The 16,202-nt window shown below is 37.9% G+C and overlaps 1 protein-coding gene across 2 annotated transcripts in view; it reads left to right on the top strand.

Annotated features, from left to right (window-relative positions):
• Positions 1-16,202, top strand: part of adamts7 (ADAM metallopeptidase with thrombospondin type 1 motif 7) — a 71,392-nt gene that overhangs the window by 36,093 nt on the left and 19,097 nt on the right. For both annotated transcript variants that reach the window (XM_087840596.1, XM_087840597.1), the window contains exons 10-18: positions 2,893-2,985; positions 3,516-3,661; positions 5,755-5,924; positions 6,014-6,147; positions 7,267-7,387; positions 7,926-8,170; positions 8,578-8,719; positions 14,072-14,198; positions 15,930-16,143. In XM_087840596.1, the coding sequence (XP_087696722.1) occupies positions 2,893-2,985; positions 3,516-3,661; positions 5,755-5,924; positions 6,014-6,147; positions 7,267-7,387; positions 7,926-8,170; positions 8,578-8,719; positions 14,072-14,198; positions 15,930-16,143 (1,392 nt within the window). The remainder of the gene's footprint in view (positions 1-2,892; positions 2,986-3,515; positions 3,662-5,754; positions 5,925-6,013; positions 6,148-7,266; positions 7,388-7,925; positions 8,171-8,577; positions 8,720-14,071; positions 14,199-15,929; positions 16,144-16,202) is intronic.

Raw genomic sequence — 16,202 nt, forward strand, 5'->3', positions numbered from 1 at the left:
TTTAATATTTATTGAGTTCTTCCACGTGGCTGTTTTAATTTTGTGTCCATGACATGTACGTTGTGTACACGTACATACACTACCGGTCAAAAGTTTTAGAACACCTCAATTTTTCCAGTTATTTATTGCAAATAAGTCCAATGAATAGCTTCAAAGCTCCAAAACTTAAAAATAATTTACATTTCTGAATTATACAAAAAGGCCTTTTTCAGGGAACGCAAAATATGTTAACAATTTCAATCTGTTCTGCAGCAATGGAGGCTGATCAAGCCTTGAAAACTGGCGCTACTAATTCCTACAGGCATTCCAACTTTTCTGGATTACTTACAAACCCCTCTGTCTGCATAAAGGCGGTGTGGGTGCGCACCGTGGTACCATACCCTCGTGAGCATCAGTTGAACAGTATTGTACTGCAGAAAGTAGTGTGTTGCTTCAAAAAGAAGAGAAGACTGAATCTAACATAGTGTGTCGCTGATAGTGGATAGACAAGCTGAGTGCTAAAGAAGCTCTTAACTTCGTCTGTTTGTACCTGACCTGACCTTTTGTTTTGGTTTCCTTGCTTCTTAAGTTATTTAACACTGACCTATGAATCATTCAAGCATAAAAAGGCTGAACCGGTGTTGTCTGTGCATAACAGACAACCTAACAGAGAACTTGGTATATCACTGCATGATGTCCAGTGGGTCTTTAAAAGGATTTGAGGAAACTGGACTATTGGAGGCGAAAAAATGAAGTGGAAGGCCTAAAAAAAAATATCTACAGTAGATGAACAATGTAGTCTTGTTCTTGAGACATGTGAACAAATTCACAAAAGACCTGACACAGGAGCTCAATTCAATTCAATTTTATTTAGACCTGAGAAATGCATCTGGCTCTTGAATTTATCCATCTACTGTTCACTGAAGCCTCACCAGAAATGGTCTCAGTGGGAGGGAGGCTGTCGAGAAGCCATTCATAAGGAGGGGAAACTGGGAGACGAGGCTGAGGTATGCTAATTATAAAGGACCTGGACTGAAAATCAATGGCTTGAGCTTTTTGTACTTTGCTTCTGTTTTTTTAACCTTTAATTTAGAACCACAGCAAGTGCTGTATTTTTCTATTTCATTAACACCGGTAAAGCCAATTTTTCTTTGGTAAGGATAATAATACATTTATGCTTTTATTTAGTCAGGGAACACATGAAGACACAATAGTGGAATGACATGCAGCAAATGATCCAGCCAGCAGGGAAAGTCTTGCTCCTTTGGGCATTTGTGTGTCCGGCACTCACTTGGCATTGTTTCCCTCCCACCTTTTTTGACAAAGAGGGGAAAAAAAAAACACTCTTCATGGGGAGATTTTTTTGTGCAAAATAAATGTGAATTTATTTGAGTCCCCTCTCTTTTTAAAGCTCAAAGTACTTCAAAGTTTAGCAGGGCTGCTGTTCTTTATGTCTGGGAGCACATATAAATAAATCATATACAGCCTCAAGCAACAGGGCCTTGAAAAGACTGGACAGATGAGGACCACACACATGCATTTTCTTTACAGGAACAATGCAAGAGCAGTAAAGTGTGTGGATTTTACAAGCGCCATCCTGACTGGAAAAACGACTGTGGGAGGCCGAGAGATTTACAACACCTACAGCCTACTGTTATGAAAATTTGACAAATCCCTTTTCTTTTTTTTACAGCTTGTTTACACAGCTCTTGGAGTGCCCTGAGTTTTCTTGTAATCACATGCATTTATGTTAACACTGACAGACTTTTCATGAAATGACTGCTGTTTATAAAATTGTATATTCAGAGGAATCTGGACGCGTGAAATGGTCTGTGTTTTTAAATATTAAATTCACGCTTGTTTATTATACAATATCAACACACACAAAAATGCACAATATTTGTCACTTGTACTTGATTTTGAGTGAAATGTTTCCTTGAGGTTTTGGGTTTTTTTGCAGGTCAGAGTTCCTTTCACACTGTCAATCAGAGCATACAGCATGACCAGCATTACAGAAGAGTTAATAATTCTGGGGAATACACTCACTTGTCAGAGGCTGAAGCTGAACATGTTTGTACAGGAAATATGATGCTGTCGCTATAGGGGATGTCAGGGTTGATCAGCCAGATATTTCTAAGGCTCATTGATTTTTATATCTGATCATCATTGGAGTTCTGAGGATTGCTTGGCCGAGCCGCCTGATTAAGAGTTCTTAGTTTTTGGACCAGGCAAACAAACATATTTTAATAAGTCAATTATAGTTTTGTTTTTTGGGGGTTTTTTTAGACAAAGTCAGGACATGGACATCAGGTTAACTCTCAGTAATGGTATTGTAAATTTGTAACTTAAAAAAAAAAAAAAAAATTAAATACATATTTCATAAAATGTATTTTTTTAAACCATAAAAGTCATTCAGAAGTATATGATGCATAATGGATGACAGAGTGAAAGAATAGAAATCCGTTCATATAAGGCACTGTGGTCCATTTGTAGAAGAAGTCGATATCAGACATCCCTGCTGGATAGCTGCTGCCGGTAATCCTTATCTGATCTGCCGTGTCTGAAGAGAGGACACATCTTATCACTCAGAGCAAGAGCAAACGTTAGGCTTTATGAGTGGCTGTAGGCATCATCTATTGTTATTAATAATATTATTTTGAACTACAGTTAAAAATATGGATATTTGGCATATAAGATAAGATGCTATCAACTCCAGTTACTCATAGAAAAGCATCAAACACGTATTATCTGCAAGGCAATATGAAAATTAATCAACATTCTTACATGCAACATTTTCAGTAAAATGCAATACTTAGGCCTGTCCACTATTTTTATACAGTATATACTTGTGTGATGTACAAGCAAAAAAAAGTGCTGTGGGTGTGAGATATTAATCTGTATTTGCTCTTCCAGAATGTATGCAGCACTCTGTGGTGCACTGTGGGAACAACCTGCCACTCAAAGCTGGATGGGGCTGTGGATGGAACGAGTTGTGGGGAGGACAAAGTGAGTTTTTCCTCTCATGACCGTGACAGGAAGATGGTCGTGATGAGATTGCTTATATTGGTATTGACAACTATCAGTTTTTTGTATCTAGGAAGAAGAGTTTTGTATCTGGGTAGTCTTTTCTGTTTGCAGTATTGATTTGTATCTTTGTTTGACTGAGAATATTGGAGTCAACATATGGAAACAGGACAGTCTGATTGGTGAAGCATCCTTACAAAGTCAACCCCCATTCCTGCAAATAGTTGTTTAAATTTCTATTCCTCAAAGAAAGGAGTGTAAAAGCTGTACCCGTGAGTTTTTTTACTGACACGTCTTGTGTCATATTCAGTGTAGTAAATAACACTAAATCAGTGGAGCAAGAGTACTCCCACTTTTCCATCATCCGCATTACTTAGAAGACAAAATACACAAGAGAAAACTGAAAATGTTGAGTTCAAACTGTCTTATGATCTTACCAGAACAAAACAATGGAACTCTTTTTTTTGTGCTCATGTATTTAATGATGAAACTTTTGTGTCATTTGTCATTAGTGGTGCTTTGGTGGGCAGTGCGTTGCAGTTGGATATTACCCTGAGATTATAAATGGCGGCTGGGCGTCCTGGAGCCCGTGGTCAGCCTGTTCGAGGACCTGTGGTGTTGGTGTCCAGAGCGCTGAAAGAGAGTGTGATAACCCAGTGTAAGACTCCTAGATATTTATTTAGTGCATGCAGTCCTGATATTTTCCTTTTTTGTAGAAGAGAAGAACACAAACACTGATCCTTTGATTAAATTTAAAGTAAGCTGTAGGTGTTTATATGCCGCGCGGCTATAACACAGCTCTTGCCTGCACATCTTCCTTCTATTCTTTCTTCGATTTTTCCTGCCAAGAAAAGCAAAAATGCCCCAAAATTAATTTGGAATATAAGAGTCCAAACAATGCATCATACTGGATATATGTGCAAAATAAAATATTATATATTTGCTGTGGTGTATTGCAACTGCCTCTATTGTTAGGGTGTATTTGTTTGGTTATGTTATTTATCACTATTGTGCGTTATTCAGTTTTGTTTTCTTAACTTGTTAGTGATTTTTTTTTTTTTAAACTCTGTCTAACATTGTGCACACAGATGTGTTTTAATTGTCGCTCGGATGCCTGACACCATTTTCAGTAGTTACTTTAGATTAATTGATATAATACATTATATAATACATTATATCTGGTTATGCTACACAGTAATAAAACAATAATCCTTATTCCAAATGCTGACTTTGAACAAAAAAGAAAAAAATAAACAAGAAATTTTTACTTTAATTAGTTATATTAACATTAAAAGGAAAATTTCATGTTAATGGCATTAAACGTTAGGACTCAGTGTGTGCACGCCTGCTGTGTAACTCTGTAACTGTTGTTTGCCACCTGACTCAGGTGTACATTGCGTACATTTACAACAATGATCCTCATCAGTCATATCTCTGTGTCAGTAATACTTAACAGCTGTAACTAATTCCTGAAGTTATACTGTTGCCATATGGCTAAGTGCACACATAGATCCTGTAGGTAACCTTGCGTAGCTGCAGTAAACCTGGATGGCATTCTGGTGAGGATGAGCTCGTACAGGCAGATCTGTGTGTGACTCTGCAGAGTATACACAACTTCTGAACTCTGTGAAGTGATTTAAGGGTCCGGTTCGATACCGAAATGTAGAAAAGTCTTGATGTTAAGGCTTTGAGCTCTTATTTGACCTGAGATGGGTAGTGAGACAGAGTGAAACTGAAGGTGAAGGCATGTGACTTTTCAACCCTACACATAAGACGAGCAAAGACTAGTTCTGTATAAGTAGGAAAAATACATGGTGGAGCGATTTCGTTTTTTTCTTTGTAAAAGTAAAAAATATTTTTGAACTCAAATAAAATATAATTATCAAAATTCATATGCAGGCAACTGTTTTATATTATATAATATATAATATTATATATAAGTTGTATCCAAGATGGCCGACTTCTAAATGGCCACCATGGTCACCACCCATCTTAAGGAGTTTGCCCCCTCACATATACTAATGTGCCACAAACAGGACTTTAATATCACCAACCATTCCCATTTTATTACGGTGTATCCATATAAATGGCCCACCCTGTAGTTTTGCATTTATAGCTGATCTAAAAGCTCTCTATGTGCAGCAGATCAGTTTCATGCTCTATAGGTGACCTGTGTTAAGCTGCGTAATTTCTTTTAAATATATAATTGAATATGTAATTGTGGAATTGAAAATCCAATAACTGGAATATGTCAACAGGATGTCAGCAAATGTTGTAATGTCAGCAAAGGATGATGTCATGTAATATTCCGATAGACGATAAACGTAATTAACTGCAGAACCCCACTTACAGTAGTTTCATTGCAAAGATTTAAACATGCAATGTTTTGTCTATTCACCAAAACTGAGAAACATATTTGAAGCTCTGCTAAAGCCTGGCAGTGAAAATGCAAATAAGTGCAGCTTGAAAAAGTATATTCTGTACATTTGACTGCTTGTTTCATAAAATTGGACAGGCGAACGACCTTAGGGTGATTAGATAAAAGTATAAACTTCCTTTTTATGCCGCCAACCCATAATTGTTATTCACATGTTTATGTGGCCTATTCTAATACATCTGTATAGGGCTTTGTAATGTCTAAATTTACCCGCTGCTTGTCTACTGGTTCTGTGCTTCAGAGACAAATGCTTCCTATGCTTGTTCAAAAAAAAGTACAAAAGCATTCAAAAAACATTGTTCCCTCTTCTGTAGTCCTAGGTACAGAGGGAAGTATTGTCTGGGAGAGCGACGCAGGTACAAGATCTGTAACACCACACCTTGTCTTCATCACCTGCCCACGTTCAGGGACATCCAGTGTAGTCACTTCAACAGTCAGCCATACAAGGGCAAGTTCTACAAGTGGGAGGCAGTCATCAACACGGGTGAGCAGATTAAATTTGAGTCAGCCGCTGTTTTTTAAATTTCCATTTTCACGCCAACACTTTGTTACCGCTTCTCTCTGTGAAAACAGTGAACCCCTGTGAGCTGCACTGCCGTCCACTGAATGAAAACTTTTCTGAGAAGATGCGCGATGCTGTCATTGATGGGACACCTTGTTATGAAGGCAACAAAAAGCGAGATATATGCATCAACAGCATTTGTAAGGTATTAAAGCAATACAAGGCATTCTATATATACTGTCCTCAGGTTTGAAGGTGTTTCTTCTGTTGACCGAAAAAACTTTGTATTGATTGATGGGGATCTTTTTTCTTCTGTTGCGTTTGTGGTCTGTCGTTCATGCAGTAAACTGAGTTGGCGCTTGTCTTGTTTTCTCTGCTGGCGAATTTTGTACATTTGACATTCTGGGTCACAATAAGCATGCTGATTAAAAAAAATAGAAAAAGAAAGAAGGAATGGCAGGGGAAACAAATCTGGAGGCTGTTATCTTAAGATAGCAGCCTCTACTTGCCTATCGCCCTGGGCTAAAATGCCAGTCATTAAAACAGACACTATTTGGGTACCGAGTGGACAGCAGTCTCTGACTCTGGGTATCTGACTTCATGACATTTTGTGACATTTTTGTCACACAACAACACCCTCTTTGTCTCAAAAAATCTAATTCTCCGTAACATAAAAAGCAAGTTTTATTCACATGTATAATCTAGAAACACCCAGGGAAGCATGTTCCCATCCTAAGTTTGGTAAAATAAATAAATACAAAATAAGTACATACCTTTATTCAAGTACTGTATATAAATGCATCTTTGAGGTACTCAGTTTTCTGTTGCTTTCAACTCTCTCAGTAGAATGTATTTGCTATTAATGTCTATTTATTTGCTATTTCTCCTAGCTTTAACTTTAGAATAGAACAGAATTGAATACCCTTCTGCCATTGCATGTACATAATTAAGAAATATATTGAAATGCACAATGGACTTAAGTAAGAGAACCACCTGAGGCAGCTCAACTGCTGCCTTTTGTTTATCTGGATTACATGTTGTGCCTTCATTTGCACCATGCAAGAGTACAGTATCTAGAAAAACAACCTCAAAAGTAAATAAATAAATAGTAAACTATAATATTAGGGTTTACTTTGAGCTTCATTTGCATCATCTGCCCTCTCCAAACAAGTCAAAGGTACATGAGACAGCCTCTGCTGTTTTTCTGGCTTTTAGAAAGCAATGTACACAGGAACTACCACAGTTCAAAGTTTCACCAAGTCACATTTGCTACATAATGTCCGTTATCGTGATACTGATCATTTTTGTGGCATGTTTCTAACAGAATATAGGCTGTGATTACGCGATAGATTCCACTGCTGTAGAGGATCGCTGTGGAGTGTGCAATGGTAACGGCTCCACCTGTACAACTGTGAGGAAAGCATTTGAAGAGAGTGAAGGACTGGGTATGTTGTTTTCTTTTCTGTTTTTTACATCAACCCTACTCACAAAAGTTATTTTGACACATCACAAAGATGTGTACAAAGAACAGATGTAAGAAATCAAAAGGGATGATGGGTAAACTGAGTCGAGCTGTTTCTGTTTCAGAGTTCAGGATTTATTTGTTGTTGTCTTAACATATTATTCCACAAAATCTTTGCTGTGGGAAAAAAAAACAGATTATAACCTCCCAAAATAGTATGTTTTTTATAGATGTAACATTTTTGAATGTTTTGTGGATACACCTGGAAGATTTCCAGGTATAAATTCTGACTTTCACATTTGTTACAGTGACTGAAAACAAATTTGAAACAATAGGTCGCTATTTTACAACTTAACTCCCTTTTCTTCTCTTTTCTAAATGCCGTTACGTTAGCCTAATACACACTAAGTTTTTGTTTTTTTCTCCACCATAATCTGCACTTTTTGTTCACCGCGTAACAGAATATTTGTATTTCTATTTCACAAAGATTGTTCTTTCACTAACATTTCACATCTTTTTAGGCTATGTAGACATTGGACTGATCCCAGAGGGAGCCTGGGACATTCACATTGAGGAGCTGGGTGCAGCTGGAAATTTCTTGGCACTCCGAAGTGACAATCCCAGCAAGTATTTCCTGAATGGTGGCTGGACGATCCAGTGGAATGGAGAATACAAGGCTGCTGGAACAGTATTCACCTATGAAAGGACCGGACAGCTTGAAAACCTGACATCTCCAGGGCCCACTACAGAGCTTCTGTGGATTCAGGTATGAGTAAACCCACGGTTTTAAATGCATTATCCCTTTCTAAGTCATAGAGAAAGACTCTGTTTATTCCCATATGAAAAGGCTGGGAAACAAAGTCCTTTGCATTTTGATTACTTTCATGAAGACAAAAAAATTGTTTCAGCTGCATCGGTGGTTTTTAAGAGTAACTATCGTATTTAAAACTTTTAAACTCAAGTCTTTAAACTGCATACAGTTCTGCTCCAAATGAGCAAATGTAGTAACTATAATAATTTCTGTTGAAACTGGAAATAGTCTATAGCTGTGCAAATAAGAGATGGTGAGGGAAGTAAAATTTCACCACTCAGCATAACTATTTTCGATTCTACCTTGCACCTCTCTTTCTGTTGCCATGAAACGTTTCTTATTTTTCCTCTCGTGTGTTACAGCTTCTCTTTCAAGAGGCCAATCCAGGAGTGAGGTACGAGTACACCATCAGTCAAAATGTCTCAGAAAAGAACAACACCCCGGTGTCAGTTTTCTACTGGAAATACGGTTCGTGGACTGAGTGCAGCGTTACTTGCGGAACAGGTAAGAGAAACAGCTTTGCTATATATAAGTGGGCAAATGTGCGGGGAGTGAGAGAGATTATTGTGGAAAATGTGCCACATGCCACTATTTTTGCATGTGGAGGAATAGAGACTGTTTTGATGATGATGGTGGAGCGTACTGTTCAAAAAATCCCATAGGCGTTTAATGATGTGAAGACCAGTGAAATCGATGATTTATATTCATCCTCAGAGTCATTAAACCCACGAGTGAGCTCTCGTGGAGACATTGTTATCCTGCACGAGGCTGTTCCCATCAACACAAAAAGTGTTTCTTCACAGGATAAAAGTGGTTGTTCAGAACAGTTTTGTATTGATTTACAGATATTCTGCTCTAGCCAGCGAAGCAGAGCTACTACATCAGCTCACTATAGGGGGTCAAACATGAGGTGACTTTAATTTGTCACAAGACAGTCAATAGTTTCTGAGAAACAACAAAAGAATGAAGAATGATGGAGAAGCATTTATGCTGTTGCTTCACACATTTCAAATACAAAAATCTTGTTAAGATTAAAGAGGCCAGTATGATCAATTGTTTGCTATTTGTTGCCCTCGCTGTGCCATCCTGTTATCTCTTTTGCTTCTTATCACTTTCCACTCTCCCGTGTGGCCCTGATGGATGGACCCCCTCCCAGAGCCTTGCCCTGCAGTTGATTTCGCCTTTATAATTTCTTCTCACATCTGCTCATCTTCCTTTTGTACTGTAATTGCCTCATTTTTCAGTTCAGAGTTTCACAAGGTTGTCAAATTGTCGCGTAATGAATCAAACTCATTTTGCAGGTTACAAAGATGAGACATACAGAAGATTATGGTGGAGGTGGAGACCTTTGTTTGTCAGCCTTGTGTAAACCCACTCAGGATTTATGCGTTTCCCAATGTGTGGGAAGTTTCATAAAGAAGAAAGAAATGCCTTTCGAACAAGTCCTTTCATCCCTTTTACATATACTCGCGGACACCATGACCGCGTGGTTCTTTTAGATTTGACATTGATTTTGAACTTTTAAAGCTTGTCGTAGCACTGAAGCTGTACTTTTATGTATCCAAGAATACACTGAGGGAGTCAGTGGGGCTTTAGGAGTTTTAGTGCCCAGTTGGATGCTGCATAGCAGCGGTCCCCAAACCTTTTTGCGCGACGAACCGGTTTAATGTCAGACAATATTTTCACGGACCGGCCTTTAAGGTGATGCGGATAAATACAACAAAATAAAATGATACGACCAAGACAAAAACTGTGATATGCTGCAAATATAATAATAAACAGGAATTCACTGTGTAATTGTGTAACTTTATTAGCAGCGTCCTCCTGAAATGCGCCAACAACATTGAAAGTAACGTCCTCCTCTCTGCCCCTTAATACTTTCTGGTTGCTGTGGTAACACGTAAATATTTCTTTCAAAATAAGACACAAAACTACAACACGGGAAAAGACCCAGGGAATCTGAGCTAACGATAAAAACCCTGAAAACCATAAACTTCATATCTGAGCCTCAACACTCGTGGCCCGGTGCCGAACGACTCACGGACCGGTACCGGTCTGTGGCCGGGGGGTTGGGGACCGCTGCTGTATACCATAACATTTAAACCCCAAATGTCACTTGTCAGTTGTATGTCACCATGATGGCATGGTTGTTGGCAATATTACCTCACAGCAGTCAGGTCCTGTGTTTGAATCCACCATTTGGCTGAGACCTTTCTGTGTGGACTCTTCGTGTCTGTGTGGGTTCTCTCTGCGTAATCGGGTTTCCTCCCACAGTTCACAGACATCCAGCTAGTTGGGTTTAGGTTTATTGCTGATTTGATACTGCCCGTCAGTGGGAATGTGGGCATGAAAGGTTTTCTGTCGTTACTTTTTTTTGTGTAATTTTGTTGTTGTTGTTGTTTTAAAGTCACTACATAGTTAGCACCAGTCTGCCTCTGGTTTTGGATGATCTGGTAACAAGATTGAAGTTCAGATTGGTTAGTGTTAGATTGTAACATAAAGATTAAAGCTGGGAGATTTTTCGATACCAGGTGTAGAGTTTCTGTGTTTACTTTTTTGTGTGTTTTCAGGATTGCATCTTTGGTATTTTCATGTGGTTTGCTTCATTCCTTATTTATGTAACTCTTTATTTGTCATATAGCTCTTTAAATGTTGTTTTAAATATAGATAAAAATGACTCTATCCCTTCTGACTTCTGTTTCTGGAAAGCACCAGTGAATGTCTTCTTTTTCAATAAGATAAAAGGAAATGAATATACGTAATTGAATGGTGTTCAAAGTTCAAATCCATTTTAAACTGCCAAATCGTTCTAACAAGCTTCTGCAACCGCTAAAGCTTGTCCAATTTTGCCAAGTAGGCTCAGTGTTTAGATATTTCTTTCCTCTTCTTTTTTCAGGCTTTTATTTTATTAGACATCATTTATCTGTATAAGCTGGAAATCTGTATTAACCTCCCAAATAGGGATGTTGTTTTGAGCTTGAAGATCAGTCAGAGACTTTTCAATGATAATGAAACTAAATCACTGAAACTGGTGTCCTGTTCTCGGAGACAAATGAAAAATATTATTTGACTTTGCTTTCAAATGCATTTTCAAGAGTGATAAATTTAATCATGCCAATACTTGTAACAATAACAAGCTTCACCGAGTGTCTTTCATTACTGCCTTTGTTGATCCTTTCATAAATATCACTTTACAACCACCAGCGAGAAAATTCCTATTGAGCCTCGCTTCAAGTAAAACCTGCACACAAACCACATTGTGTTCCTTTACTAAAGCATTGATAATGCTTTATTGTTTAGTCTTTTTGTTTTGTTTTTTCAAAGAGGACAATTTTTTATAGCGTGGTGACTCAGTGATAAATATCGCCGCTATACAGGAAAAAAGTCCGAGCCTCACGATATAACAGCGCTCTTCTTAATGTGGCGCTTCCATGTTTTCCTTGTGTTTGTTGACCATTTCTTCCCAGAGTTCAAATCGCTCCTGGCTTTAAAACATGATTCATTTTCCATCAGAGATATTTGGATGCCACTTTCTTCATCCCGATGACCAAAGCTGAAACATCTGCATATGTTGATGGAAATCATTTTACTGAGTGGGCTGTGTAGACTTGGTGGGATTCAGAGATTTGGAAGTGAAAGGCTTAATTCTGAAAATGCCATAAGGGCAGCAGCAGAAGTACAGAAGAGCTAATACAGTAACCTCATCTGCTTTAGTATTCGTTAGTTAGTACACAATAACAAGACAGTACAATGGTATATCTAGCTGGAGATTCTTTACCTTCCCTGGGTGTCCCTGTTTTACCCACATTCATAAGCTTCTCGGTGTACCAAGAATTCATGATAAGAGAACATTATTTGTCCAAGTAGTGTTTAAATTTAGCCACGGACATCATGTCATCAATATGGGGTGTTTCTCTGTATTTTTCCCCCATATCATTTCTTTTCTTCTTTCTGTCTCTGTGCAGCTTCCAATCTCACATAGCTGTCATGACCCTTAAGACGTATCTATGAAGGTGTAAATTAGCTATCAAATGTGCATTGTGGCCCTCAGCAGGATCAGAGCAGAGGGCGCTGTGAGCCGAGGGTTGTCTTCTGCTTCGACAGGATGAAAGTCCCCTCAGGAGAGTGAGAGGAATGATGGAGAGCGTTGTCACATGAGATAAACCTGTTGTCAGCCTATTAGGTACAGTTAGTGCAGTGCTTTTTGAAACCATAAAGACTCACCATCCGTATATGCACACCACGATTCTGTTGATATCTTTTCTTGTGGTGTAACCATTTAGCGTCAGGTGGCTAAAATTAACAACCAACAAATTTGTAAAATATTGGAGGAGAAGAGCTACATGACACAGGCTTTGAGAAGCTTTGAGAATTTGGTCGATTTTTCGTTATATTTTTTACACGTAAAAGCAAAGGTATCACTGGAACAGGAGCAGTTGGTACTCAGCATACTGTTAAAATTCAACAGGACTGTTCAAACGTTTAATATTTAATCAGAATCCTTTCACGTTTAAACATGCACATATTTCAAACACTCTGCCTACAGAGATTTTTTTTAAAAATGGCTTTAAAATTTTCTATATATCACTTAAATAAAGGAAACCTATCATCATTAAAATGTTTTTTACATTTTTTCACAGTTCTTTCTTCTTAACTCATCTTGAGTCACTATTTTTATTTACCTTGTTTTAATCATTGCCATTAAATTACGTTTACTAGTGTGTTTGTTTATAAATCTGTTATTGGTTGTCCATATGTTTGAAATAGAACGATAGCTCTTAACTGCTTAACAACACGGGCATATGGATTTAGATCAAATATTTATATATTAGTCACAAAAATGCAGATTCTTGGTTTATCTGCAAAATGGTTTATTGACTGTGATGCTTCTCATGAACACCTCGAGCCAGCGTGTCCCCAGGTATTTTCAGTAGGAGGAACAACGGGACTGAATGCTGACCAAGGAAGGTTTTGGATATGAGTCATCCTGAAAGGCTGGCGCTACTCTGACAGGAGGCATTGTCCTGCTGAAATAGCCACAGGACAGTGTGCAGCCACAAGAGTGGCACAGCTACAGCTTGGAGAACCCCATCTTGGTACCTCTGTCCAGTCAGGCTTGCCAGCAATGCTGGCTTTCAGCCACCAGTCTGGCCTCAGTCGCCTTCAGTCAGTTGCAACATGGTGGCTTAACATGACAGTGTTGTAAATACTGGGTTTTTGTGGGTTTTAAGACTAATTGTGTGATACTGTTGTAAATTCGTGTTTGGTAAACATATTACCAACCCCTCCATGAACTAAAATCAACTGGAATGGGCTTTGACTATGTTAGGGTTTAAAGTGATGTTCTGAAAAATGGATTTAAAGCAAAGATTCAAAATGTGTTTCATACGTTTTTTCTTCTTCGTCTTCGTTTTTTGGCTCATTTACATTGCTCGCAGCATTTATCTCAGCATACACCATTTCACAATGAAGTGAATGAATCAAAACACAAATGTGCCAGTGTAGCAGTCTTTTTTCTTAATGTTAAATGGTTCAAAATTACTTTTGTTGTGAAAGCTATGGAAAGGGTTTGCAAATAAAATGTACATTAAAATGGGCAGCTCTGTTTTTCCACTTCCACCCATATTTTTAATTATGTTGTAAATCCTTTAAATGTAATCCTTTAGTTTAAATTAATAATCGAACAGTGAAACCACCTGGCTGGTCTGTTAACATCTTTTTACAGCCCTTGGTGTCGGATTCAGTTTTTAAAATGTGTAACAGATAAATATGTTGACACTTTTTGTTTTGTTTCTTATAATCATTTATAAGTTGTGTACTAGGTGTCACAGAAAGTTTCTCTCTTCTGTATTTCAGGTGTTCAGAGGCAGATTATCCACTGTGTGGAAAAGACAACTGGGATAGTTGAGGGGCACTTCTGTGACCACTTAACCCGACTTGACCACAACCAAACCAGCTGTAATAAGGATCCTTGTCCAGCCATGTGAGTTGGGTTTTTTTTGTCTCCCAGGTTTACAAAAGGACGCGTGCAGTGTTGGTACTTTAACACTCGCACACACAAAAAATTCTGCGTGCTCTACAATCATCAAACAATCAAAGCTGCCAAACCTAAAGTTACAGCAAGTTTAATATTATTCTATAGAATAAATTTCCATGTTGTAACAGTTTTAATTAACTCAAAAATTGCAGTTTGACATTTATTTCAATTTACTTTTTCAAGCCTTTGAAGACAAATTGTTTTTTATCTGTTTTCTTTTTTTGAAAAAATTACCTTTTGACTTCTTTTTTTTAATTGGACAAGACAAGAGAAGTGAAATAGCCAGCAGGCAAATAAAATAAATTTACACAAATCAAATCTGCAGAGCTCCCTGCTGTTGCCATGCCTTGTTAAAAAGTGAGTGAAAAATATCATCTTTATTTCTCTGTTAGATGTAAAACATGCCAGTAAAGATTTTGCATGTAGAAACTCTATAACTGATTTTTTTTAGAATATTTATTTCCAGTGTTGATGGAAATCTATAAAAGTCACACATCAAATACAGGCAGCGAGGTTTATATTCATGATGGATGGATGGATACATTCTCACTGTAAAAAAATGAGCAATATAAAGGGTAAAAATACTGTTATGTATGCATAATAGCCTTTTTTTGCTTGAAACTAAATGTCAATGTGGCGTTAACCTCATTTCAGATCAACACTGACAGCACTAGTGGGAACACAATGAATATGACTGCACATTTACGCCGACATCATCCTAGTGCAAAGACAAGTGGAAGCGGACAAAAACAACAAGCACGCGTGCTACAAACTTTACCCGAGTCATTTAGACAGCCATTAGCACATGATTCTCCTTATGGGGACCTGATATGGTTAACATGCTGCTGAGAATATAGCCCAGAAGAAGCGTATAGTATAGCTTTTATTTTGGAAAGAGACATTTCTCTGTAATAAACTCTCTTTTCCAAAGATGAGTGATTTCTCCATCAGATAGATTTATTTTTTATTACTTTGTTGTTTCAGCAACATTAAATTTAAAAACTGTACTTTTGAGTTAAAATATATATTTATGATTTTAATAAATGACAAATTAAAAAGACATGAACATTTTTTTGTATCGAACAAATATCGAACCGTGACACCAAAGTATCGAACTGAACCGTGAATTTTGTGTATCGTTGCACCCCTAATATATATATATGTGTATATATATGTATATATATGTATATATACATATATACATATATGTATATATACATATATGAAAACCAAAATAGTTCCAAACGCCAGATCTGAATGAAGGTGGGGGAGGTTCAATTTGCCATGTTGCAACAGTTTAACTTCTGTCTAGCTAGCTTGCCCTGCGCTCAGTGAATCTGCGTTCGACTACTCTGCCTAGGCTGCACTGTCGAGCGCAGATCCACTGAGCGCTCAACACAGACAGCACCGTCAGAAGGAAAGTTGATAAAATAAATTAAAAATTTTGTATTGTTCGATACATATGCGTACCAAACCGAAAGCACTGTATCGAACGGTTCAATATCGATACGAGTATCGTTGCACCCCTAGTATATATGTATGATGGCTGTATATATACAGCCATCTAAAACCACCAAGACTCATCTTTATTGTCACAGTTATTAAATACACTCTTATTCTACACAAAGGATAGCATTGCATTTGAAATCAGTGTAATCTTTCTGTCTTGTTGTGTAGATGGTGGGTTGGGGAGTGGCAGAAATGCTCAGCGACCTGTGGGAGCTCAGGCCAAACTAAAAGGACAGTTCTTTGCATTCAAGCATTAAGTGCGGAGGAGCAGAAAGCCCTGGAGCCCAGTAACTGTGAACACATCCCCAAACCTGAGTCACTATCCTCCTGCAACACACACATCCCCTGCCCAGCAGACTGGACCACTGGCAGCTGGTCAAAGGTGAGTGTGGGTCAGAATCTGAGGTTCAGGTTTAACCAGAATTACTTACAGCAACCTTC

The sequence above is a fragment of the Neolamprologus brichardi genome, chromosome 1, assembly GCF_056152115.1.
Source record: "Neolamprologus brichardi isolate AB-2024 chromosome 1, ASM5615211v1, whole genome shotgun sequence".
In the NCBI taxonomy this organism is placed as follows: Eukaryota; Metazoa; Chordata; class Actinopteri; order Cichliformes; family Cichlidae; genus Neolamprologus; species Neolamprologus brichardi.